We start from the raw sequence: 23197 nt of genomic DNA, 5'->3' as shown, positions 1-23197 counted from the left end.
GGTGTCAGCTAGTCTACTGTATGGCTCAGAATCTCCCGGGCAGCTTGCAGGGCAAGGCCTGGGACTCTGCAGTTTGCAGGTTAGTTGATTTGGAAGAGAAAAGGGGGGGGGGGGCCTGACTCCCTAACTAGACTCACCCTGGTGTGTGGGCCATAGTAGCAATAGTGAATAAAAGGAATGCTGTTGGGGGCCAAGGCAGTAATAGCACAGCAGGAAGGGCGCTTGCCTTGCATGCTAAAGGTCTGGGTTCGATCCTGGGCATCCCATATGGTCCCTAGAGCCTACCAGAGTGATTCAGTGATGCAGAGCCAGGAGGAACCCCTGAGCACCGGCAGGGTGTGACCCCCAGGCAAGCTTCGGCATTGACTAGTGTGCAAAGTATCATAGCAATTTTCTGGAACCACTGCAGGCCCTGGTCACAACTGCAGCTCACCCTGAAAGAAGGGGGCCGGCAGACAGGGCGTCAGGAACCCCTAATTCATGGCTTCTGCGAGTAACTGCGGTGTCAACTCCGGGCCCAAATAGGGGACGTAGCAGGCGGGTCCCCACAGGGCCGCGGAAGGGGCTCGACGTAGCCGGTCGCCCTTGACTACGCGACCCAAGGTCACGGAGGTCCAGCCCGGGGCCAGGCCCGACCGACCGTGCAAGCGCCCGTGCAGGCAGCGGCGCGGGCAGCCCGGCACGCCCGGCGTGACGTCATCGCGACGCGACGCGCCCGAGGAAGGCCCGGCCCGGCGCGGGACACGCCCCCTGCGACGACTCGCCGGCGCTGGACGAGAACATGGCGCGCGAGCTGCGGGCGCTGGGGCCGTGGGGCCGCCACCTCCAGCTCCTGCTGCGGGCGCCCGCCGCGGGCCCGGGAGGTGAGGGCGGCGCGGCGTGGGAGGGCGGGAGAGCGGCCTAGGAGACCTTCGTCGGGGCCCCGACGCGGCCTCTGTCTCGGGGGCGCCCGCACCCCGCCAACCACCCGGACTCTGGGGCTCTTGCTTCCTCCCTTCTTGGGCCCCAGAGCCACGCAAGCGGCTTTTTGCTGCAGACAGGCCGGGGAGATAGAGAGCACAGCGGTAAAGCGTTTGCCTTGCAAGCAGCAGATGCAGGACCCACGATGGTTCGAACCCCACGTGGCATCTTAGAGGGTCCCCCCTGGACTGCCTACCAGGAGCAGAGCCTGAGCGCAAAGCCAGGAGGAACCCCTGAGCGCCGCCGAGTGTGACCCCAACGCGAAATAATGGGCCAGAGTGATTGCGTGCAGGTGGGGCGTTGGCCTTGCGTGCAGAAGGACAGTGGTTCGAATCCCGGCATCCCATAGGGTCCGTCCCACCCCACCCCCCTTGAGCCTGCTAGGAGCAAGATTTCTGAGCGCAGAACCAGGAGGAACCCCTGAACACCGCCGGGTGTGACCCCCCCCCCCAAAAAAAAAAACCCACAAAAATCTAATCAAATGGAATCCGCTACCCAAATCTGAAGATTTGGTTTGCTCTTTTTTAAGGGGGAATAGCGAATGTTAACTTCTGAAAATGGTAGCGATTTTGAGAGGTAGCCTGGAGGTAGGATGTTTGCTTTGCATGCAGAAAGGACAGGGGTTCGAATCCCAGCATTCCATAGGGTTCCCCCCCTTGAGCGTGCCAGGAGCGATTTCTGAGCACAGAGCCAGGAGGAACCCCTGAACGCCACAACCGGGTGTGACCAAAAAAGAGAAAAAAAAAGGAAGAAAGGTCGTCGCCCCCGTGCACCCCTCGTCCCCGACGTGCTGTGTGACAGGGGCGAGTGCCTGCCTAGCTTCACGTGTGCCTAGCCACATGTGTGGCTGATTGGACGTCCCGTGTTTGCCTGCAACGTTGCGTGGCCTTTTCCGGCTACTTGATTGGAAAGAGGAGGTTGGGGGCCTTATCGGGGCGAGTCCCGTGATTCCCGAACAGAGTGGGCCTCCGCCTCCTCCTCCTCTCTTTTACGGCATTGGCTCCTGTGCTGACTTTTTAAAAATCCCCACCTTGGCTGTCTTGATGTTTGCTGTTATTTTTTTGCAGCGCAGGAAATCGAACCCAGAGCTCCACACAGGCTAGGCAAGGTGTGGTAGAACCTTGCATAGAACCCTGGCTGCTAAAAAAGGCTGCAGTCAGTTGCCGTTTTTTGCCCTCCCTACTCCAGGGTTTGGGTTTCATGTTCCAGGTCCGGGTCATTTTCCCGCAGAGCCAGGCTGTGGCTCTGTTGTCTCCCTCTGGGAGACTCCTGTTTTTTGTGTTTGTTTTGTTTTGTCTTGTTTTTCCTCCCTCTCTGATGACTTATTTCATTTTGTTCTTGGGTTTTTGGTTTTGGGGTTATTCCTGGACCTGCGTTCAGGAATTGAACTTGGGTTAGCCGTATACAAGGTATGTGCCCTTACCACTGTACTATCCTTCCGACCCCAAATTCAGCATTTTGTATTTCGTTCTTTTTTTTTTTTTTTTTTTTGGTTTTTGGGTCACACCTGGCAGTGCTCAGGGGTTATTCCTGGCTCCAGGCTCAGAAATTGCTCCTGGCAGGCACAGGGGACCATATGGGGCGCCGGGATTCGAACCGATGACCTCCTGCATGAAAGGCAAACGCCTTACCTCCATGCTATCTCTCCGGCCCCTCGTTCTATTTTTCTAATAGAGCATTAGCTTCACCCTAGGTAGGACTTCGACCTTTTGTCAACATTATCCTGCTCCCTCTTGACTCTGTTGTGAGCAAGCCTGCTTGGGGACTGATTTGAGTATTTCATCAGATCTGTTGCAAATCATTTGCAACATGGGACCCTTTTATCAAGAAACCCAGGACAGTGGTAACATGGAGTTACCAAGCAGTGTACTGGATCATGTTAGAGGTTACTGGCAAATTGTGGAAGGGGGTTGAAGTTTTGTAGATGAGTATATTTTTCCCAGTGATAGAGATATCTGAATGTTCCTATCATAAACATTGTCTTTTGGGCAGTGGCATGCAGAGGCTGTTCTTGGCTGTTCCTTGGGTCACTGGCTTGGATCTGAAGACCATAGCAGTGCTGGAGATAGCACCTGAGTTAACTGCATGCAAAGCCCTATCCCACTATGCCCTTTCCAGCTCAAACATTAAAGTTTATACAAATATATTCTTGGGGCTGGAATAATAGTACAGAAGGAAGAGCATTTGCCTTTGCAACTGCTGACCTGGGTTCAATTCCCAGCATGTCATATATTCCACTGAGCTAGCCAGAAGTGATCCGTGAGCACCAAAAGATATGCCCGCCTCCCAAAGTAGTTTGGGGAGCTGGAGAGAAATGCACACTATTTAAGAATAAGATATTGGGGGTCAGAGCTATAGTGCAGCAGTGGGGCGTTTGCCTTGCATGCGACTGACCCAGAACAGACCTCGGTTCGATCCCCAGCATCCCATATGGTACCCCGAGCCAGGAGAGATTTCTGAGCGCATAGCCAGGAGTAACCCCTGAGCAACACTGGTTGTGTCCCAAAATAACAAAACAAAAAAAGAATAAGATATATGAATATTTGTTTTATTGAGTAGGGAAGGGATTTAAGGCTGGAAAAATTGACATTGGGAAAACACTTTGGAATATTTGATCTTGGAATATTTGATCTTATTTTCTTAAAAAGTTATTTCAAATCATGATAGTAAAGGAACTTAGAATGTCAACTGTTTGTTTAAAAGTAAAATAGAGGGCCTGGAGAGATAGCACAGCGGCGTTTGCCTTGCAAGCAGCCAATCCAGGACCAAAGGTGGTTGGTTCGAATCCCGGTGTCCCATATGGTCCCCCGTGCCTGCCAGGAGCTATTTCTGAGCAGACAGCCAGGAGTAACCTCTGAGCAACGACGGGCGTGACCCAAAAACAAACAAACAAACAAACAAAAAAAAAGTAAAATAGAAAAGAATCTTGGGGCTACCATGGGCTCAAGCCATATCCGGTAGTGCTTGGAATTATGTGGCTTCTGGATTTGAACCAGGTTTTTGGGTTTTGGGTTTTTGGGTCACACCTGGCACCGCTCAAGGGCTACTACTGGTTCTACACTAAAATCGCTCCTGGCATGCTTGAGGTACCATATATGGGATGCCGGGATTTGAACCACCGTCCTTCTGCATGCAAGGCAAACACCCTACATCTATGCTATCTCTCCGGCCCCTTAAACCAGGTTTGCAGCTACAGCTGCTGCATGCAAGACAAGTGCCTTCAGTACCTCTCCCAGACTGAGATGAAAATATTGGGGAGGGCACACCCAGAGGTGCTAAGGGGTTACTCTTGGCTGTGTGCTTAGGAATCAATTCTGGCGGGCATGGAGGACCATATGGGGTGCCATGGATCAAACCCAGGTTGGCTGTACAAGGCAAATGATCTCCCTGGTGTATGGTCATTAGACCTCAGCACTAGAAAATATATATTTTTTTTTTTTTGGTTTTTCGGGCCACACCCATTTGATGCTCGGGTTACTCCTGGCTAAGCGCTCAGAAATTGCCCCTGGCTTGGGGGGGCCATATGGGATACCGGGGGATCGAACCGCGGTCCTTCCTTGGCTAGCGCTTGCAAGGCAGACACCTTACCTCTAGCGCCACCTCACCGGCCACAAGAAAATATTTTTAAAATAAGATATGTGTTTGATTTGAATGTTCATTACCACAAAAATAAAACGTAAAAGTAAAAACCCAGGCCAGAGTGGTGGCGCAAGCACTAGGGCGTCTGACTTGCAAGCGCTAACCTAGGATGGACCTCTGTTTGACCCCCCCCCCCCCAGCATCCCATATAGTCCCCAAGCCAGGAGCGATTTCTGAGTGCATAGCCAGGAGTAACCCCTGAGCATTACCAGTTATGGCAGAAAAAATCTTCACCTGATGAAAGGTTCCCTAAGAGCACAATGTCGACAGGAATGTGGGTGTCAGTCTGTGTCTGGAGGGAGCACATACACACTGGTTCTCTGTCAGCCTTCAGCCAGGTACTGTCCCACACGCCATGGAAATGCATGTGGAGAAAAATGACAAGGATCCAGTCATCTCTCTGATAAGTTTGAAATGTCATTCTTCCCGAAGTGTTTTCCAGGAGACTTGTACCCAGTTTCCTTTCCTCTTTACCTAATTTCTCCTGGTTTCAGTTTATTATTAAAATATATTAATTTTGGTTTTTCCACATACCTGTGTTCAGGGGACCTTGTGCAGTGTTAAGAATAGAACCTATTCAGTTGCATGCTAGGCAAGAACCTCACCCTCTTTACTATCTCTCTGGCCTCCCTGCCCCCATGCTAGTTTCTAGGCTCCTTAGAGTACTGATTTTATTTTTTGTTTTCTTTTGGGGCCACGCCTGGCAATGCTCAGGGGATATTCCTGACTGTTGGAATAACTGGTCTTCGCTCTATTCAGGATAATTCTTTTTGCTGGTGCTTGTAACTCTTTGGATGGAAGCACGTTTGGCTTGAAGCATCCTTGGTCTCTTCCCCACCTGTTCCCCCACCCCAAGGTGTGGTCTTTCTCTTGCCAATAAAGACCCTGGATCTCAGAAACTGCTTGCGGTTATGGTTTTTCCACAACTGAGCTATCTGCTTCTTAGTAGCAGAAGGCTTGTGTATGGAAGTTTCTGAACCTGTTTTTTCTCTTTAATTCATGCATGAATTATTTCCTGTGTCAGCATTTGCTTCCAGACCTGCATCCCTCCAATCCCCTTGGGATTGGGACATGAGGCTTTCGCTTCAGCTCTCCACTAAGGAATCACTCCTGGCAATGCTAAGGGAACCTAATAGGGTGCTGGGGATTGTGCCCACTTTGCCCACTGTACTATCCTCTGGCCCCAGTATACTATTTTTAAACTGTCAGCTTTCTTTTTTCTCCCATTGTCTCTATCACAGAAAAGAATTTCAGAAGATAGTGAAATAGATAATGAAAAGATGGTAACATGCATTCTAGAGAGTGTGGATCAGAGACAAAATACAGGGGTCTAGTCACTTGCTTTGCACGTGTCTGAAAGGTCCAATCAATACACATGGTCCCCTGAGCACTGTCAGGAGTGATCCCTGAGCAGAGAGCCAAGAGCAAGCCATCACTCTGACCCCAAATCCCCGCCCACCCCCCAAAAAGAGAAAGTGGGCTTTAGCAAAGAGGAGAAAGATGAAGAAGGAACCCCATATAGTAAAGAATTACCCTAAATTGTGCTGTGGGTGACCCCAAAAGGGGTATTCCACTCTGACAGTGGGTCAGGAAAGCACAAAGACTTGTTGGTTGGGGCCACACCTGCCAGTGCTCAATGACTGTACCTGGCTCTGGACCCTAGCTAGAGTCAGCTGCATATAAGGTAAGTTCCTTAGTGGTTTTGTTTGGGGCCCCACCTACCTGCAAGACAGTTGCCCTCTTGGATCCCAGAGCAAGTTCTCTCAGCTTCTCTAAAGATTCTTGAAACGATTAAGGTAACTTCTGGAATATTAATAGTTAAAATTTTGGCTTTTTCCACTCCTGAGAAGCCCATGTTTTTTTGTTCTCTCTTTAACACACATGTCTCCTCATCTTCCCTAATATTTTTTTCTTCACTTAGAACACTTTTTCTTTTCTCTTTTTTTTTTTTTTTTTTTTTTTTGGTTTTTGGGCCACACCCGGCATTGCTCAGGGGTTACTCCTGGCTGTCTGCTCAGAAATAGCTCCTGGCAGGCACGGGGGACCATATGGGACACTGGGATTCGAACCAACCACCTTTGGTCCTGGATCGGCTGCTTGCAAGGCAAACGCCGCTGTGCTATCTCTCCGGGCCCAGAACACTTTTTCTTCACTTTAAAATTAAAAAGAAATGTCTAGGTCTCTCAGGATGCTTTTTCACCACTTTTTTGTGAGTTTCACAGGAAAGAATCATCACGTCCTCCCTTTTAGTTTCCCAGAAGTCTGAGAGCATTAAGGGATGTTGGACCTTGGGTGGGGGGTATGTAGGGGGCACACCTTGATACTTGACACACATGAAGAGTTATCAAGCCTGCACTTCTCCATTCTCTTGGTCACTCTGCTCTGGGGCAGCCACTTGCCTTGCCGAAGCCCCTAGGTGAGGACAAATGAGGGGTTCTCTTGGTCTCATGAAAACTCTTGCTCACTTTTGTCTCCAGGGAAATCAACTCCTTGTCTTTGGAGGGCCACAGTGCAGTGCAGGGGCCACAGGCGAACTCTGGCTTCAGGCTTCCAGGCTGCCCGGCTGTTCAGCTCGCAGGTGGCAGAAGACCCGAAGGAGGAGCCCCTGCACTCCATCATCAGTAACACCGAAAGCGTGCAGGGTACGTATGGCTCCTTCCCACCGTGGTAGAACCGCCCTCTTGCCTGCGGATGTTCCCTGGAAGGAAGGTTCCGAGGGTTCCCGGAGACAATGCACCCTCCCTTCTGTAGGCCTGTAACTTCTGCCTGGCTGCCGGTGCCTCTTGCCCCCTCTGGTGGCAGCTGCAGGCAGCATCTCCCGTGGTGACTGCACATCTGCTAGCAATCAAGGAGGCCCTGGTCCTCAGAGTTGCTGGCCAGGACCCGCGTTCCGGAGCGGCCTCCTCTTTCCTCCTGGTTCCTCCTGTTCTGGGAGGGCTTGGGCACGGCTTCAGAGCCCGTCCTCAAGGCGCTCCACTTCTGGCTTTCGGACCACACCACGGGATCTTGGACGTTTCTGTGAAGAGCACAGAAACCAGTTGCTTTTGGATCTTAAGTGTCTTTTTGCTGCTGCTGATTTTTTTTTTCCCCTAAATAGTTTGGAAACTGCTATTGTCTAGGGTCTGCTTGAGAGCCAACCCAGGGAAAATGCCAACTTCCACAGGCCCTGAGGGCGGCCTGATCCTCAGCCTGTGGTCCAAAAGGGAGCCGCCATGAGTCACCTTGGAGGAGGGGGTGGGAGGGGTTGGATTTGTCTCCCTGAGATTGCCTCCTGGGACCTCCCCTCCCCCGCTGCACACACATTATTCTGACGAATGTTTAAGATGTCTTCAACATTCTTAACGTCTCATAGACTTTTCTTCCACAAAAATAAACAGAAATAGAGATCAGACTTGGTGGTTGTGCTTGTGATTTCTCAACAGGTTCCGTTTCTAAACACCAATTCCAGGCCGAGACAAAGAAGCTTCTGGACATCGTTGCCCGATCCCTGTACTCAGAAAAAGAGGTGTGGTGCCCATTCCTCACCCCGTGCCAGCAAGCTTGCTTTGAGCACAACTGCTTTTATGTTGTTGGGGTGGGGGGGAGCCAGAGAAAATGCATGCCGTGAGTGGGCATTGGGCCCTGGCCATCTGAGAAGTGGTTGTACCCCAAAGAGGGCTGGTGTTCATAGACTCACATTTAGAGGATTCCGGGGGCCGGATTGCCTAGAATGAATAACTGTTGCTGATCATTAATTCAGAGACTTTGCCTCCTCCTCTCTCTCTCCTCCTATTCCTCCTCCACTGTGACCCAGCAATGTTCTGGAGTAAAGAAGCAGTTTCGGGGTAGGGGGTGTGGGACCTCGTCAGGTAGAGCAGAAAGTGTTCTCCCAGACTCTAGATGAGGGGGCATGGCACATCCACCTCGTAGGGCCCCACCTGTCCTGCCCTGGGAGGTGGAGGTCAAATGGGGCCCTGGCTTTGCTGTGGTTCTCCTGAACCGAACCAGCCATGCCTTTCTGTGCTGTAGGTCTTCATACGGGAGCTGATCTCCAATGCCAGTGATGCTTTGGAGAAGCTGCGGCACCAGCTGGTGTCCAGCGGCCAGACGCTGCCGGAAATGGAGATTCATCTGCAGACCGACTCTGAGAAAGGCACCCTCACTATCCAGGTACTGAGGCCTGGCATTAGTCAGGGAGCTGACTGCCTGGTCCCCAGCATAGAGCCAGGAGGGAGCCTCCCTGGCACAGAGCACACTGCTGTGGGGTTTGATTGTGAGTCTGCTTCCGTTTCTCCTGATGGGAAGCAAGTCCTAGTGCTCTGTGGCCCCAGTGTGAACAGACGCTCCACCTCCGCTTGTCCTGAACTTCCTGCTCGTTAATGGGGTAAACCATCACTTTACGGACTTGTTTGCCGTTTGTGGATTTTGTGAAAAGTCAATTTTTCCTGGTTTCGTTCAGGTTTTTTTTTTTTGGGGGGGGGGTGTTATTCTAGGTATAAGAGTTCTGAATTAGGGCCCGGAGAGATAGCACAGCAGCGTTTGCCTTGCAAGCAGCCAATCCAGGACCAAAGGTGGTTGGTTCAAATCCCGGTGTCCCATATGGTCCCCCGTGCCTGCCAGGAGCTATTTCTGAGCTGACAGCCAGGTGTGGCCCAAAAACCAAAAAAAAAAAAGTTCTGAATTAAGGGCCGGAGCAATAGCACAGTAGTAGGGCATTTGTCTTGCATGTGGCCAACTGGGACGGACCCGGATTCGATCCTCGGAATCCTATATGGTCCCCTGAGCCTGCCAGGACCGATTTCTGAGTGCAGAACCAGGAGTAAACACTGAGCGCTACCGAGTGTGGCCCAGAAGCATAAAGGGAAAAGAGTTCTGAATTAAGAACTAGAAAGAAAGTACAGCAGATAGGGCCTTTGCTTTGCACACAGCACCCCATATGGTCCCATGAACCTGTTGGGAGTGACCCCTGAACACTGACCAATATATATTGGTCTTTGGGCCATACCCGGCAGTGCTCAGGGGTTACTCCTGGCTCTTTGCTCAGAAATAGTTCCTGGCAGGCTCTCGGGGACCATATGCGATGCTGGGAACCAAACCCTGGTCAGCCGCATACAATGTAAACACCCTACCACTGTGCTATCTCTCTGGCTCCCTGAATATATTCTTTCTTTTTGTTTGCTTGTTTGTTTGTTTGTTTTTGGGTCATACCCGGCAGTGCTCAGGGGTTACTCCTGGCTCTACACTCAGAAATCGCTCCTGGCAGGCTCGGGGGACCATATGGGACGCCGGGATTTGAACCGATGACCTTCTGCATGCAAGGCAAACACCCTGCCTCCATGCTATCTCTCCAGCCCTGAATATATTCTTCTTTTTTTTGGGGGGGGGGGTGTTTGGGTTTTTGGGCCACACCCGGCATTGCTCAGGGGTTACTCCTGGCTGTCTGCTCAGAAATAGCTCCTGGCAGGCATGAGGGACCATATGGGACACTGGGATTCGAACCAACCACCTTTGGTCCTGGATCAGCTGCTTGCAAAGCAAACACCGCTGTGCTATCTCTCCGGGCCCCTGAATATATTCTTGATAAAAGTCCTGTATCGCTCTTTCGCTGGGACTCGTGTTGCCGGCAGGATGGGTAAGTGCCGCGGTCTTTGTACGGCTCGCAAGCTCCGCAGCCACCGGCGAGATCAGAAATGGCACGACAAGCAATACAAGAAAGCGCATTTGGGCACAGCCCTGAAGGCCAATCCTTTCGGTGGTGCTTCCCATGCCAAAGGAATCGTGCTGGAGAAAGTTGGTGTTGAGGCCAAACAGCCAAATTCTGCTATTAGGACATGTGTCCGTGTTCAGCTGATTAAGAACGGCAAGAAAATCACAGCTTTTGTACCAAATGATGGTTGCTTGAATTTTATTGAGGAAAATGATGAAGTTCTGGTTGCTGGATTTGGTTGCAAAGGGCATGCTGTTGGTGACATTCCTGGAGTCCGCTTTAAGGTTGTCAAAGTAGCCAATGTCTCTCTCCTGGCCTTATATAAAGGCAAGAAGGAAAGACCAAGATCATAAATTGTGATGATGAAAGTACAGTAGTAAAATTTTCATGTGCCCAGAAAAAAAAAAAAAAAAAAAAGTCCTGTATCAAGGCCAGAGCATTGGCGCAAGTGGTAGGGCATTTGCCTTGCATGAACTGTCATAAAACAGACAGCAGTTTGATCCCGGCATCCCATATGGTCCCCCAAGCCAGGAGCAATTTCTGAGCACATAGCCAGGAATAACTCCTGAGCGTCATCGTGTGTGGCCCAAAAACAAAAATATAGAGATAAAAAAAGGAATGTCTTTCCTGATGATATTTGGTGTCACTTTGTGCCACTTGCCCCTGACTGCCCTGCATCTCGCCCTGGCCTTGGTTGCTGGCTCTGTAGCACTTAGTATGTCTCTCTTCAGGACACTGGCATTGGGATGACACAAGAAGAACTGGTGTCCAACCTTGGAACCATCGCCCGGTCGGGCTCAAAGGTGAGCGCCTCTGCCGTGGGTTGAGCTGGCCAAGTTGTCGGAGTTCTTTCTGACAGATGCCTCTGTGACAAGGGTGCATGTCACTATATTCTTTCCCTATCCCAAGGGGAAACTTTGGGAATACAAGTCACAGGATTGAAGTGGCCTTGGAATGTAAGGAGGATATTTGCCACTGAACTCGAAACGGGGGGGGGCGGGAGGCGCACAGCAAATTCAGGGGTCTGTCTCATGGCCTTGCAACCCTTGTAATCTTGTTCTGCTTGCTTGTCTCACTGGGGAGATCTCTGGGCAAGTTGCTTCATTGCTCTCAGCATCATTCCTATGGGAAAAAGGGGGCAAAGGAGATGCTTCCAAGACTGGCATCTTCTGGAAGGATTAGCACAGCAGGGGGCAGGCATGCACCACTGACCAGCCTGTGCTGCTGCAGGCTTTTCTGGACATGCTGCAGAACCAGGCAGAAGCCAGCAGCAAGATCATCGGCCAGTTTGGAGTGGGCTTCTACTCAGCATTCATGGTGGCCGACAAGGTTGAGGTCTACACCTGCTCAGCGACCCCTGGTAGCCCTGGGTACCGGTGGCTGTCGGACGGGTGAGTGAGGGCAGACCCACGGCACCCCAAGGCTCCTGCACAGTGTCCCTGACCTGCCTCTGATTCTCTAGTGCTGCCAGCCTTGATTGGGGACGGGTGGGCCTTAGGAAGTATAGCAGCCTTAGGGGCTTGTTTCTCATTGTTTTTTGTGTCACTGTTAGGGCTCTGAGGCCCAGCTAAGCTGGGCCTGTGCTTCAGCCCTGGGGCCGCATCCCACACCATTTTGGATGTTTTTACACAAAGCCCTAAGCCTTCGCTCAGGGAACCCATTTTCTCTTCCTGCTACACGTGGCTGTAATGTCCCTGTGTCTCCTTCACTTGGTCTCTGTGACCATCAGGCCACTGACCCTGTCACTGCTGAGGCTACCCTGGGACCCAGGCACTCATGGCATTAACACAGGTGAAAGGTGGTTTTGCTGTTCACCTCCCTGTTGCTTGGAGACAGGATGCCTGAGGCCCCCACTGCAGCGGCCACTTCCAGAGGGTGTGTCTGGGGGTTCACGGGCCCCTTTCCTTCAGTGACTGCTTGTGAGAAGAGCATCAGGAAGGGTTGTCGACAGCACGTGGCCCTATCGTGTGTGTCCTCTGTCTTAGCTCTGGGATGTTTGAGATCTCAGAAGCCTCTGGAGTTAGAACTGGGACCAAAATCATCATCCATCTCAAGGCAGACAACAGAGAGTTTGCCAGCGAGGCCCGAGTTCGAGGTAAGTGGGAGCCTGAGCCTCTTGAGTGTGTGGGGGTGTGGGGGGGGTGTACACGCATGTCTATGTATGAGAGCATGCTCAGGCACCAGAAGCTGCAGAGCAGAAGCCCCAGTCTGCCTCTGTCTTCATCCACTGGGCTCCTTGGTCCATCCTTCCAACTGTCCACGTTGCAGGTACCAGAAACCCTTGACCCATAAAGCTGGGCATTTCTGTGCAGTGGTTTTCTCTGCCCCTACTGAAAGGTTTTTAGGGTGCGATGCATGTTCCTGGCTTCACAGTTGACACCCCTGAGCTAGCTCTGTGCTTTGGGGCTCTGCTGGGAGAGGACTCAGCTCCAAAAACTTCCTGTATTCACAGTCGGTGTTCACTTCTCTTCCAGATGTGGTGACCAAGTACAGTAACTTTGTCAGCTTCCCCCTGTACCTGAACGGAAAACGCCTTAACACCTTGCAGGTGAGCCCTGAGCTGCTGAAGCACTGGGCAGCCTCAGGGTGGTGCTTCAGGGCAGCATGGGGCTGGGTAAGGCTGGCGCAGTCTCACGTGACCTCTGACTTAGCACCTTCATGCCAGGCCGTCTGGATGATGGACCCCAAGGACGTGAGTGAGGTGCAGCATGAGGAGTTCTACCGCTACATCGCACAGACCCACGACAAGCCCCGCTACACGTTGCACTACAAGACAGACGCACCACTCAGCCTCCGCACCATTTTCTATGTGCCCGAAGTGGTGAGTCTGGCGGGGTCCCGGGGCTTCACGTCTCTATCACCAGCTGTTCTTCCCCACTCTGGACCAGAGTGAGAGTAAGACCTGGATATGAAGGGGTAGGCATCACCCAGCTCCCAGGCCCCCACAGTGGGCACTAGCTTCCTCTGCCACAGAGTGGGAGGCAGATGTGGTATTACGGTGCTTTGAAGGCAGCTCTGCATTATTCTTGGGTAGTCCAGCTTCTCTAGGCTGCTCTGCCTCCTGGCCTTCATCATTGCAGTCCCATAGAACACAGTTTGCTTTGGAAAGAGCCAGGCTTGTGCTCAGCATTTGGTGCTCATGGGCCACAGCACCAGAGTCCCAGATTCTGGAACTGATAGAGATGATGCCCTCAGCCCACCTCCTAAGAATCCCATACAATTTCAAATGCCTGCACATGGTTCTCTGCTCCAGAGAAAGCTGTGCTGGCAGTGAACCTTCTGCCAGAGGGGCCTCCTGACCCTGAAGAGCTAGAGGCTCGTTCATTCCCTGACTGTTAAAAGGAATATCATTCCAACATGGCCTGGCAGTGGCCAGGATTTGACCTGTGGCTGTCATTTGCTGACTGGACTTTCCTCCCTTTCTCCCACTTGTTTGTTGTGGGCATCACACCCAGTGTCGCTCAGGGATCACTTCTGGAGGTGCTGGAGTAGCCTGCGATGCTGGGCCAAACACCCACCCTGTTGTGCTGTCGCTCTAGGCCCCAGAATTGGTGTCACAGAGACACCACCTATGTCCTCTGGCCAGGTTGCATTTGTGTTTTATTTAGTGGTGCTCAGGGACCACTCCTGTCTCATTACTGGAAAAGCTCTCAGCAGTGCTTGGAGAATAGATGGCACTGGGGACCAAACCTGAACCTTCCATGGGTGCTAGCTGCAGAACTCACTTACCTTTCCCAACAGTTAGTTCAGATAGTCTGTTCTAGTACTAGGGATCAAACCCAGGACCTCTCACACATGTGTAGACAAGTGCTGTAGGAGCTGAGCTCAAGCTAGATCAGAAAAGTGGAATAGCCAGAGAAACCCACATGCACGCTCATCACCATGTGGGCTCACACCCATACCTTTACTATGAGTGCTCCACAGCTCAGGCCCAGACCCTCCTGGAAGCAGCTCCCCACTAGATCCTGCCTCCTTGCAGCTCACCCTATCTTTCCTTGCCCCAGAAACCATCCATGTTTGATGTGAGCCGGGAGCTGGGCTCCAGCATCTCACTCTACAGCCGCAAAGTCCTTATCCAGACCAAGGCCACAGATGTGTTGCCCAAGTGGCTGCGCTTCATTAGAGGTGAGGCGCTACTGGGCTGGGCGGGCTCTGAGTTTAGGAGCACCCTTGGTGAAATTTGGGGATTCTGTAAGATGTCAGGCCCTGACAGCACTTCTCCCCAGGTGTGGTGGACAGTGAGGACATCCCCTTGAACCTGAGCCGGGAGCTGCTCCAGGAGAGTGCGCTCATCAGGTGAGAACCTGGGGGGTGGGGGGTGTCTGCACCAACGTGTTCACAATGTTATGGACAACAGTCACACAAGACCCTCAAGTTTACCCTGTTTGGGCTTGCCGAGGTCTTCATCTTTCCCGGACTTTCAGGCTTTTTTTTCTAGATGCTTCTGAAGCTGTCCAACTAGAGATTTAATAGAATGTTCTTGTTACAGGACTGGAGCAGAGCACTAGTGGTCCTGAGTGGTCAGTTAGGGGAGTGGCCCTGAGGCCCAGAACAGGGGGTCTTTGTCCATGTGTACTGAGATTTTGCAGCTTCTGTGAACAGCAGACTGAATAATCAGTGTTTCCTTATAATAAAGTGTAGTCTCGGGCCCAGAGAGATAGCACAGCGGCGTTTGCCTTCCAAGCGGCCGATCCAGGACCAAAGGTGGTTGGTTCGAATCCCGGTGTCCCATATGGTCCCCCGTGCCTGCCAGAAGCTATTTCTGAGTAGACAGCCAGGAGTAACCCCTGAGCAATGCCGGGTGTGGCCCAAAAACCAAAAAAATAAAATAAAGTGTAGTCTCAGCTGTTGTGATGATATGGCAGGTAGGGCACTTGCCTTTCACAGCTGACTGGGGTTCATTTCCCCAGTACTGCATGTGGCCCTCAAGCCCCTCCTGAAGTGTTCATATTTGAAGACATTTTCCCACACTGTTCCTTACACTTTTTTTTTTTTTTAGAATTTATTTATTTATTTGGTTTTTGGGCCACACCCAGTAATACTCAGGGGTTACTCCTGGCTATGTGCTCAGAAATCGCTCATGGCTTGTGGGACTATATGGGACACTGGGGGATCGAACCATGGTCTGTCCTAGATTATGCATTTGCAAGACAGACACCCTACTGCTGTGCCACCGCTCAGGCCCCTGTTCCTCTGTCTTTTTTTTTTTTTTTCTTGTTTTTTTTTGCTGTACCACCACCACCAATCCCCCTTTTTTTTTTTTTTTTTTTTTTTTTGTTCCTCTTTCTTTTAAAAAAAAATTAATTGTTTTTTGGGGACTACCTGGTAGTGCTTAGGGGTCACTCTTGGTGAGCTTGGGAGACTAGATGGAATGCTGGAGATTGAATCCTGTGTAAGTGCCTTTTCCATTATTGCTCTTTTTAATTAAGAATTTTAGGGGGCCGGAGAGATAGCATGGAGGTAAGGCGTTTGCCTTTCATGCAGGAGGTCATCGGTTCGAATCCCGGCGCCCCATATGGTCCCCCGTGCCTGCCAGGAGCAATTTCTGAGCCTGGAGCCAGGAATAACCCCTGAGCACTGCCGGGTGTGACCCAAAAACCACAAAAAAAAAAAAAGAAGAAGAAGAATTTTACATTAAATTTAAAACTACTAATGCACTGTTACTTATATAGTTATTCATAGTTTATTGTTCCCATTAAGGGGAAGGGAGGGTCCTGGAGATTCTTTTGTCTTTTTGGTTTTTCTCTTTTTGTTTGGGGGCCACACCCTGCGACGCTCAGGGATTACTCCTGGCTCTGCGCTTAGAAAACGCAGAGGTTTGGAGTTTTGGGGAAACATATGGGATGCTGGGAGATTGAACCCAATAGTCCTTCCTAGGTCAGCCACGTGCAAGGCAAATGCCCTACTGCTGCGCCACTGCTCCGGCCCCAGGATCCTTTTTTTTTTTTTTTGGTTTTTTTGGGGCCACACCGGCATTGCTCAGGGGTTATTCCTGGCTGTCTGCTCAGAAATAGCTCCTGGCAGGCACGGGGGACCATATGGGACACTGGGGATTCGAACCAACCACCTTTGGTCTTGGATCAGCTGCTTGCAAGGCAAACGCCGCTGTGCTATCTCTCCGGGCCCCAGGATTCTTGACCAACCAGGCCAGATGGTTAAACGCCAAATGCCCAAGGATGTGGCGCTGCTTATGCCCATGGTGCTGGGTCCTCAAGGGCTACACTCAGCAATGCTGGGAGGTGAGGGGCCTGGCCCTGTGCTGGGATTTGAATTGGACTCCCATTATTCCCTGGAGATTGTTTATTTTATTTTATTTACATTTGGGCAGTACTTGGGGTTTAGGGCTCAGAACCAGGCCTTTCTTGCCCACTTGAGCTCTGCCCTGGTGAATCTCTACTCTGAGCTGTTGTGTTAATGGGTCCATGTATTCCCATTGTTTGTTCCCATCGTTTGTTCATGGTTTGTTCAGTGGAACCCTCAGCTAACGCCTGCCCCTGACAGTGCCGCTGCCATCAAGTCTCAGGCCACACACAGCCCCACGTGTGCTCTCCTGCTCATGTCTTCTTTGGCCAAACCAAAGTCTTTTCCAAGTCCTGAATTCCCTCCTCCCATATATACACTGGTTCTTTTTTTTTTTTTTTTTTTTTTTTTTTGGTTTTTGGTTTTTGGGTCACACCCGGCAGTGCTCCGGGGTTACTCCTGGCTCTTTGCTCAGAAATCACCCCCGGCAGGCACAGGGGGCCATATGGGATGCCGGTCGAAGGTCGAACCAACGACCTGCATGAAAGGCAAATGCCTTACCTCCATGCTATCTCTCTGGTCCCTGTACACTGGTTCTTTTGTGTGGAAACTGATATTTAGTCCCAGCTTACTTCAATCGCTGGTATATAGAGAAAAATGTAGAAAGAACTTACTGTGACATTGAAGCTAAAGATATCTCTCTTCCCTATTCCTTACAGGCACTGGTTTGTAGTACTGTTACTGATCACATTATCTCCTGTTCCACAGGAAAATCCGGGATGTTCTGCAGCAGAGGCTCATCAAGTTCTTTGTTGATCAGAGTAAGAAGGACTCAGAGAAGTATGCCAAGTTCTTTGAAGACTATGGCTTATTCATGAGGGAGGGCATTGTGACAACTGCCGAGCAGGAGGTGAAGGTAGGACTTATATGTTGTGGCTCTGAGCTTTCTTAGATGAGGTAAGGGCACAGCTGGACACCCCACCTCTATTCTTGGGGTTTTAAACAGCCTCTGGGCTTCCTTCTGGGGACACAGCAGAGTTAGCATCCTGCTTTTTTTTGTTGTTGTTGTTTGTTTTTGGTTTTTTTGGGGGAGGTCATACCTGCCAGCCCTCAGGGGTTACTCCTGCTCTACACTCAGAAATCACTCCTGGCAGGCTCGGGGGACCATAGGGGGTGCCGAGATTCGAACCACTATCCTTCTGCATGCAGGCAACCCCCCTACCTTCATGCTGTCTCTCTGGCCCCAGAATCCTGCTTCTGTCTGAACTATTCTCACCTCTACCTCCAGGCCCTTGGCCCTAAGACTGGAGGAGACCTCATCTTTATGGTCTCAGTAGACTTAAGGATCTGAGAGCCAGTTCTTATCTCTAAAATGATGCCTTGAAAAACTCTTTAAGGGCCTGGAGAGATAGCACAGCGGCGTTTGCCTTGCAAGCAGCCGATCCAGGACCAAAGGTGGTTGGTTCGAATCCCGGTGTCCCATATGGTCCCCCGAGCCTGCCAGGAGCTGTTTCTGAGCAGACAGCCAGGAGTAACCCCTGAGCACCGCCGGGTGTGGCTCAAAAACCAGAAAAAAAAAAAAAACCTCTTTAAGAGGGTAGTTTCAGGACAGCATACAAACTGCATGGCCAGTTCTAGAACTTTCTCAAAGCAGCTGTCTCCATTCCTTGAGAATAGCAGCTAGGGACTGTGGGTTCTGTAGATTGGGGAGGAGGCTGGGACTGGGACGGTCCTTGTCTGGAAAATGGTTTCTGCCACCCCTGCATCTCAACATGGAGACAGGACTATCCACAACTGAAGCCCAGGATCAATGGCCAGTTCTAGGCAGCTCTCCTTCCTCCCTCCCCATCTGCAGCCCCTGTGGGTTGGAGGTCTTTGGGGACCCAGAGAGCCGAGATCTGTCCTTGTGTCTGCAGGAAGATATTGCCAAGCTACTGCGCTATGAGTCTTCGGCCTTGCCTGCTGGGCAGCTGACCAGCCTACAGGACTATGCGGGTCGCATGCAGCCAGGCACCCGCAACATCTACTATCTGTGTGCTCCCACCCGGCACCTGGCTGAGCATTCACCCTACTATGAGGCCATGAAACAGAAGAACACTGAGGTGGGTGAGCACTCAAGAGAGGCCCTGAGCACCCTGTCCTCGTGGCCTCCTGGAGTTCTTCAGATGCCTGCCCAGCCTTTGGCTTCTGGGTCCCACTGTCATGGATGAGGCATCTCCAGACTGAGACGACACTTGGCTCTCGCAGGTTCTTTTCTGCTACGAGCAGTTTGATGAGCTCACCTTGCTGCACCTTCGTGAGTTTGACAAGAAGAAGCTGATCTCCGTAGAGACAGACATCGTAGTAGATCACTTCAAGGAGGAGAAATTAGAGGATGGCTCCCCAGGTTGGTGTGGGATGCAGGAAAGCTGAGTCCTTTTTTGTCTGCTCACGCTCAGTGACCCATTGCAGACATCTCAATGGTTGATGGAGCACTTCCTGTGGAGATCTTGGGTCTCCAAAGCTTCCAACTGAGCTTCCTTAAAATGCAGCAGCTTCCTGAGTTACATGGGTATAAGACCACTAACTGCCTTTTCTGGGGTCCTGTTCTTATCTTGAGTTAGTTGAGCCATAGCTGGCAAATACTCAGGAATCACTTGGGAATGTATAGGGTCTCAGGGATCAAACCAGGCAAACGCCTTACCCCTGTAATGTCTCTTCTACCAACTTAGGTCCCATTTTACATTTAATATTTGATTTAGTACTCAGGTCTTATTCCTGATGGGATGAGGGGACCACCGGGGTGTCAGCTGCTGGCAGTACAGTACTGTCTCACCAGCCCTTACGTTTAATTGTAGGTGAAAAGTCATTTCAGTACTGGTAGCTTGTCTGTCCACATCAAAGGGGAATGGGTAGATTGAAATACAGCTTTGGGGGATGGAACCCACGAGTTTGTGTCTGTGTGCTGCTCTTATAGTTGGTGACCGCCTCTCAGAGAAGGATGCCGAGGACCTAATGGCCTGGATGAGAAACGTGCTGGGACAGCGTGTCACCAACGTGAAGGTGAGGCCTCCAGGCACATCTTGGCCATTCCTATGCCACACAAAAAAACCTGGACAGGACAGATTTTTCCCAACCCCCACATTCCTTATAGAGAAGGGAACCTAGATTGAAAGGGGGCTCCAGGCAGGTCACAGTAAAATCATCAAAGGGCTGGACACAATGCCATCCTGGTTTAGACCCCCCCCAAGGATTCCATCTCTGTCTTTGGGGTACATCTTGGGTTTTTTGGGTGGGTATAAGTTGGATTTTTCCTGGCCCTGTGCTCAAGTGACCTTATGGGTCACTGGGCATTCAAACCAGATCCTTTTTTTTTTTTCTGGTTTTTGGGCCACACCTGGCAACGCTCTGGGGTCACTCCTGGCTCTGCACTCAGAAATTGCTCCTGGCAGGCTCAGGGGACCCATATAGGTGCTGGGTATCGAACCCGGGTCCAATACCTGGGTTGGTTGCCAACCTGGGTTGGCAGCATGCAAGACAAACACCCTACTGCTGTGCTATCACTCTGGCCCCTCAAACCAGGTGTTAATCTCCAGATATCTCTCCAGCCCTGCAGTCTGGGTTTTGCTGTGTGAATGTAACAGTAAAGACAAAACTAGATGGCAGAGCCCACTTCAACTGGGTGCTGGTCTGTTGGGATCATTTACATCCAGCTTCCAGTATGGCTATAAGGGACACTTGAATTCTCAGCCTCACGGAGACATGCTGGTCTGGCAGGCTTTTGAGGACAAAGGTACACTGAGATGGGGGATCCCAGATCTCATATTGCTCCAGGATCTTCCTGGCATGGGCTTAGCTTCCCCCTCCACATAGATGGACAGGGAGGGGGGCCCTGACACCTCCTCTGGTAAAGACATGTTGCTCAGGATCCCTATTTGGCCTCATAGGTGACTCTCCGCTTGGATACCCACCCTGCAATGATCACCGTGCTGGAGATGGGGGCTGCCCGGCACTTCCTGCGTATGCAGCAGCTGGCCAAGACGCAAGAGGAGCGTGCCCAGCTCCTGCAGCCCACACTGGAGATCAATCCCAGGTGAGGCTGCCCAAAGTTCTGAGGGACCCAGCAGGTGGTCTCTCAAAACTTCACGGCATGCAGTTTGGCCTGAGATAGCACCCACAGAATGAACTCTTATCAAAAACTACCTCACACTGGTACTGCTCCTGTTTAGTTAGTATTTCCCTGCTTGGCCTGCAGCCACTCTACTGTTTCTGGATTTGAATGAAAAAAAACACTGCATGTGCATGGTTTATGTCCCCTAATGATGGGTTATAGCTGTAGTTTGCTCTGTTTTGTAGCTAATTAATATTCATGGCGTGGCTCTCTGCACTTTTGTTTTATAAGGGTCCAAACCCAGGCACTCTCCTAGGCTTCTCCCCTTACATATGCTTCTCCTGGCCCAGTGCTTATTTGGACAGTTGTTTCCCTTGAACATTTTGTTCTTTGGGGGTGTACATATAGATGATAACGCCTGGGTCTGTAATTACTGACTTGTGATACTGACTTTTCTTGAAGAAATTCTTTTTCAGAAACACTTTAGAACTATGTGATTCTTCACATCTTTGGTAGGAAGATTCCTTGTTCTAAAAATTATCTGAGGGCCAGGGTTAGACCCATCTGATCCTGATTTTGGGTCCTGGATTTGGCCCTCCAAAAAAGTAAAACTCATGGACTTGCGAGCCATGAGTTTATTAAATTAGATCTACACATGAGCAGATTATATTATTCTTTCCATCCAAGAACATGTACTTGTTTATTTAATGTTTTTCTTTGGTATTTTTTTCCTTAACTGAAACCATCGTGATTTGTTAAGTCCTTCACAGTTGGGTTTCAGACGTACAATGAATCAGGGCTAGTCCCACCATCAGTGTTGACCTCCCTCCACCATGTTCCCAGAGTATATCCCAGCCACCAACCACCCTTTGCCCCCCAGCCTGCCAGTATAACAGGTCCATTTACAGTTTAGATTGTTAGAGTTTGGGTCTCTTGATTCCATTGTTGTTGACTTTGCCTTGGATATTTAGTTCTGTCCTTTTTTTTTAATCTTCAGCGATGCACGAGACCCCTTGGTCCGTCCCCCTTCCTTTCGTATTTATGTTTCTCGTGCTTCACTCGTTTCTTTCCTTCTAGCTATACTAGAGGTATAAAGGTATAGAGGGGCCAGAGGTATCTTAAAATATCACTTCTTGTTGCATATAGCAACTGTTTTGGTGGCCACACTCTAGTAGTGTTCCAGGCACCATACATGGTGCTATGTAAAGCAAGTGTCACCACAGGCCCCCAAAATGCCACTTTATAATCATGACTTTAGGAGCTGGAGAGATAGCATGGATGTAAGGTGTTTGCCTTTCATGCAGAAGGTCATCGGCTCGAATCCCGGCATCCCATATGGTCCCCTATGCCTGCCAGGGGCAATTTCTGAGCATAGAGCCTGAGTGCTGCCGGGTGTGACCCAAAAACCAAAAAAAAAAAAATCATGACTTTAATTGCTGGGGATGAACTTCCATTTTTTGTTTGTTTGCTTTTGGTTTTTGGACCACACCCGGCAGCACTCAGGGATTTACTTCTGGCTCTGTGCTCAGAAATCGCACCTGGCAGGCTCAGGGGACCATATGGGATGCTGGGAATCGAACCTAGGTCCGTCCTGGGTCAGCCGCATGCAAGGCAAAATACCCTACTGCTGTGCTATCACTCCAGCCCTGGGTAGAACTTTCTGATCAGAATATCTGGACAAAATTTCCCTCCTAGCTTTACCCTTTCCTTAGGATATCATGCCAGATATGATGCCTCTCAGCATCATCTCATTTTTCCTAAACTAAAGAGTAGATTTCTCTCAGTATATGCCATGCTTGTGTGTCTAAGATTTTTGGTTTTGTTTTGGGGCCACACCCGGCACTGCTTAGGTTACTCCTGGCTCTGTGCTCAGAAGTTGCTCCTGGCAGGCTCAGGGACCATATGGGGTACTGGGGATGGAACCCAGGTCAGCCGCATGCCAGGCAAATGCCCTACTCTCTGTCCCCAAAGATATATTTTCTTACATGTTGAATGCATTTCATTGTTATAGTCATCACTCTTAGTTTGTATTTTTCTTGGAAAGGCATTTCTCTGTTTTACAGTTAATCTTTGATTCCTCTGGAATTAGCCAAATGGGTTAGAAACCTAACTTACTCGCTTTAGGGCCTTTTAAAGTATGTTCAGTTTTGAGAATGAAGCTACTTGGATCTGAGCAGTGACTCCAGTGCCGTAGGTAAATGTAGAATTTCTGGGTGACTTGTGGGTTTTCTGGCTTACAGACACACATTGATCAAGAAGCTCAGTCAGCTGAAAACAAGCGACCCTGAGCTGGCCCAGCTGCTCATGGAACAGGTGAGTCCTACTAGAGACGGGCTGCCATTGGGTGGGGCGGTGAGCCCAGCTTCCTACTGAGGATCCCCCATCCCTTCCAGATCTATGAGAATGCCATGATTGCTGCTGGCCTTGTGGATGACCCCAGACCCATGGTGAGCCGGCTGAACCACCTGCTTGTCAAGGTCTTGGAGGGGAGGTGATAAACAACCGTGGGGAAAAACAGCACACCACTGCATCATTGCTACAGTATCCTCTCGAACTTTATTAAAGGTATTATCTTACTACGG

General features: G+C 50.5%; 2 protein-coding genes across 2 annotated transcripts; both read left to right on the top strand.

Moving 5' to 3' along the window:
- Positions 1-748: 748 nt before the first annotated feature.
- Positions 749-23194, top strand: TRAP1 (TNF receptor associated protein 1). The gene is made up of 18 exons (XM_049768447.1): positions 749-863; positions 7077-7241; positions 8022-8104; positions 8608-8748; positions 11017-11088; positions 11516-11676; positions 12271-12380; positions 12760-12833; positions 12951-13106; positions 14290-14410; positions 14512-14581; positions 17294-17441; positions 18442-18627; positions 18773-18911; positions 19482-19567; positions 20452-20597; positions 22856-22928; positions 23009-23194. The coding sequence occupies exons 1-18, from the start codon at positions 782-784 to the stop codon at positions 23108-23110; spliced, it is 2115 nt and encodes a 704-aa protein (XP_049624404.1). The 5' UTR covers positions 749-781; the 3' UTR covers positions 23111-23194.
- Positions 10182-10641, top strand: LOC126001300 (40S ribosomal protein S23-like). The gene has a single exon (XM_049768535.1). The coding sequence runs from the start codon at positions 10207-10209 to the stop codon at positions 10636-10638; it is 432 nt and encodes a 143-aa protein (XP_049624492.1). The 5' UTR covers positions 10182-10206; the 3' UTR covers positions 10639-10641.
- Positions 23195-23197: the final 3 nt, after the last annotated feature.

Source organism: Suncus etruscus, chromosome 2 (genome assembly GCF_024139225.1).
Source record: "Suncus etruscus isolate mSunEtr1 chromosome 2, mSunEtr1.pri.cur, whole genome shotgun sequence".
Lineage (NCBI taxonomy): Eukaryota > Metazoa > Chordata > Mammalia > Eulipotyphla > Soricidae > Suncus > Suncus etruscus.
Note: the sequence above shows the minus strand (reverse complement) of the source record. Positions and strands in the feature narration are given on the sequence as shown.

Bases quoted from the DNA above. Each gene is read 5' to 3' on its own strand.
- TRAP1 (XM_049768447.1), top strand. From the start codon at position 782: ATGGCGCGCGAGCTGCGGGCGCTGGGGCCGTGGGGCCGCCACCTCCAG. The intron at 18,912-19,481 runs GTTGGTGTGGGA...CTGCTCTTATAG, and splicing joins ATTAGAGGATGGCTCCCCAG to TTGGTGACCGCCTCTCAGAG. The intron at 22,929-23,008 runs GTGAGTCCTACT...CATCCCTTCCAG, and splicing joins CCCAGCTGCTCATGGAACAG to ATCTATGAGAATGCCATGAT.
- LOC126001300 (XM_049768535.1), top strand. From the start codon at position 10,207: ATGGGTAAGTGCCGCGGTCTTTGTACGGCTCGCAAGCTCCGCAGCCAC.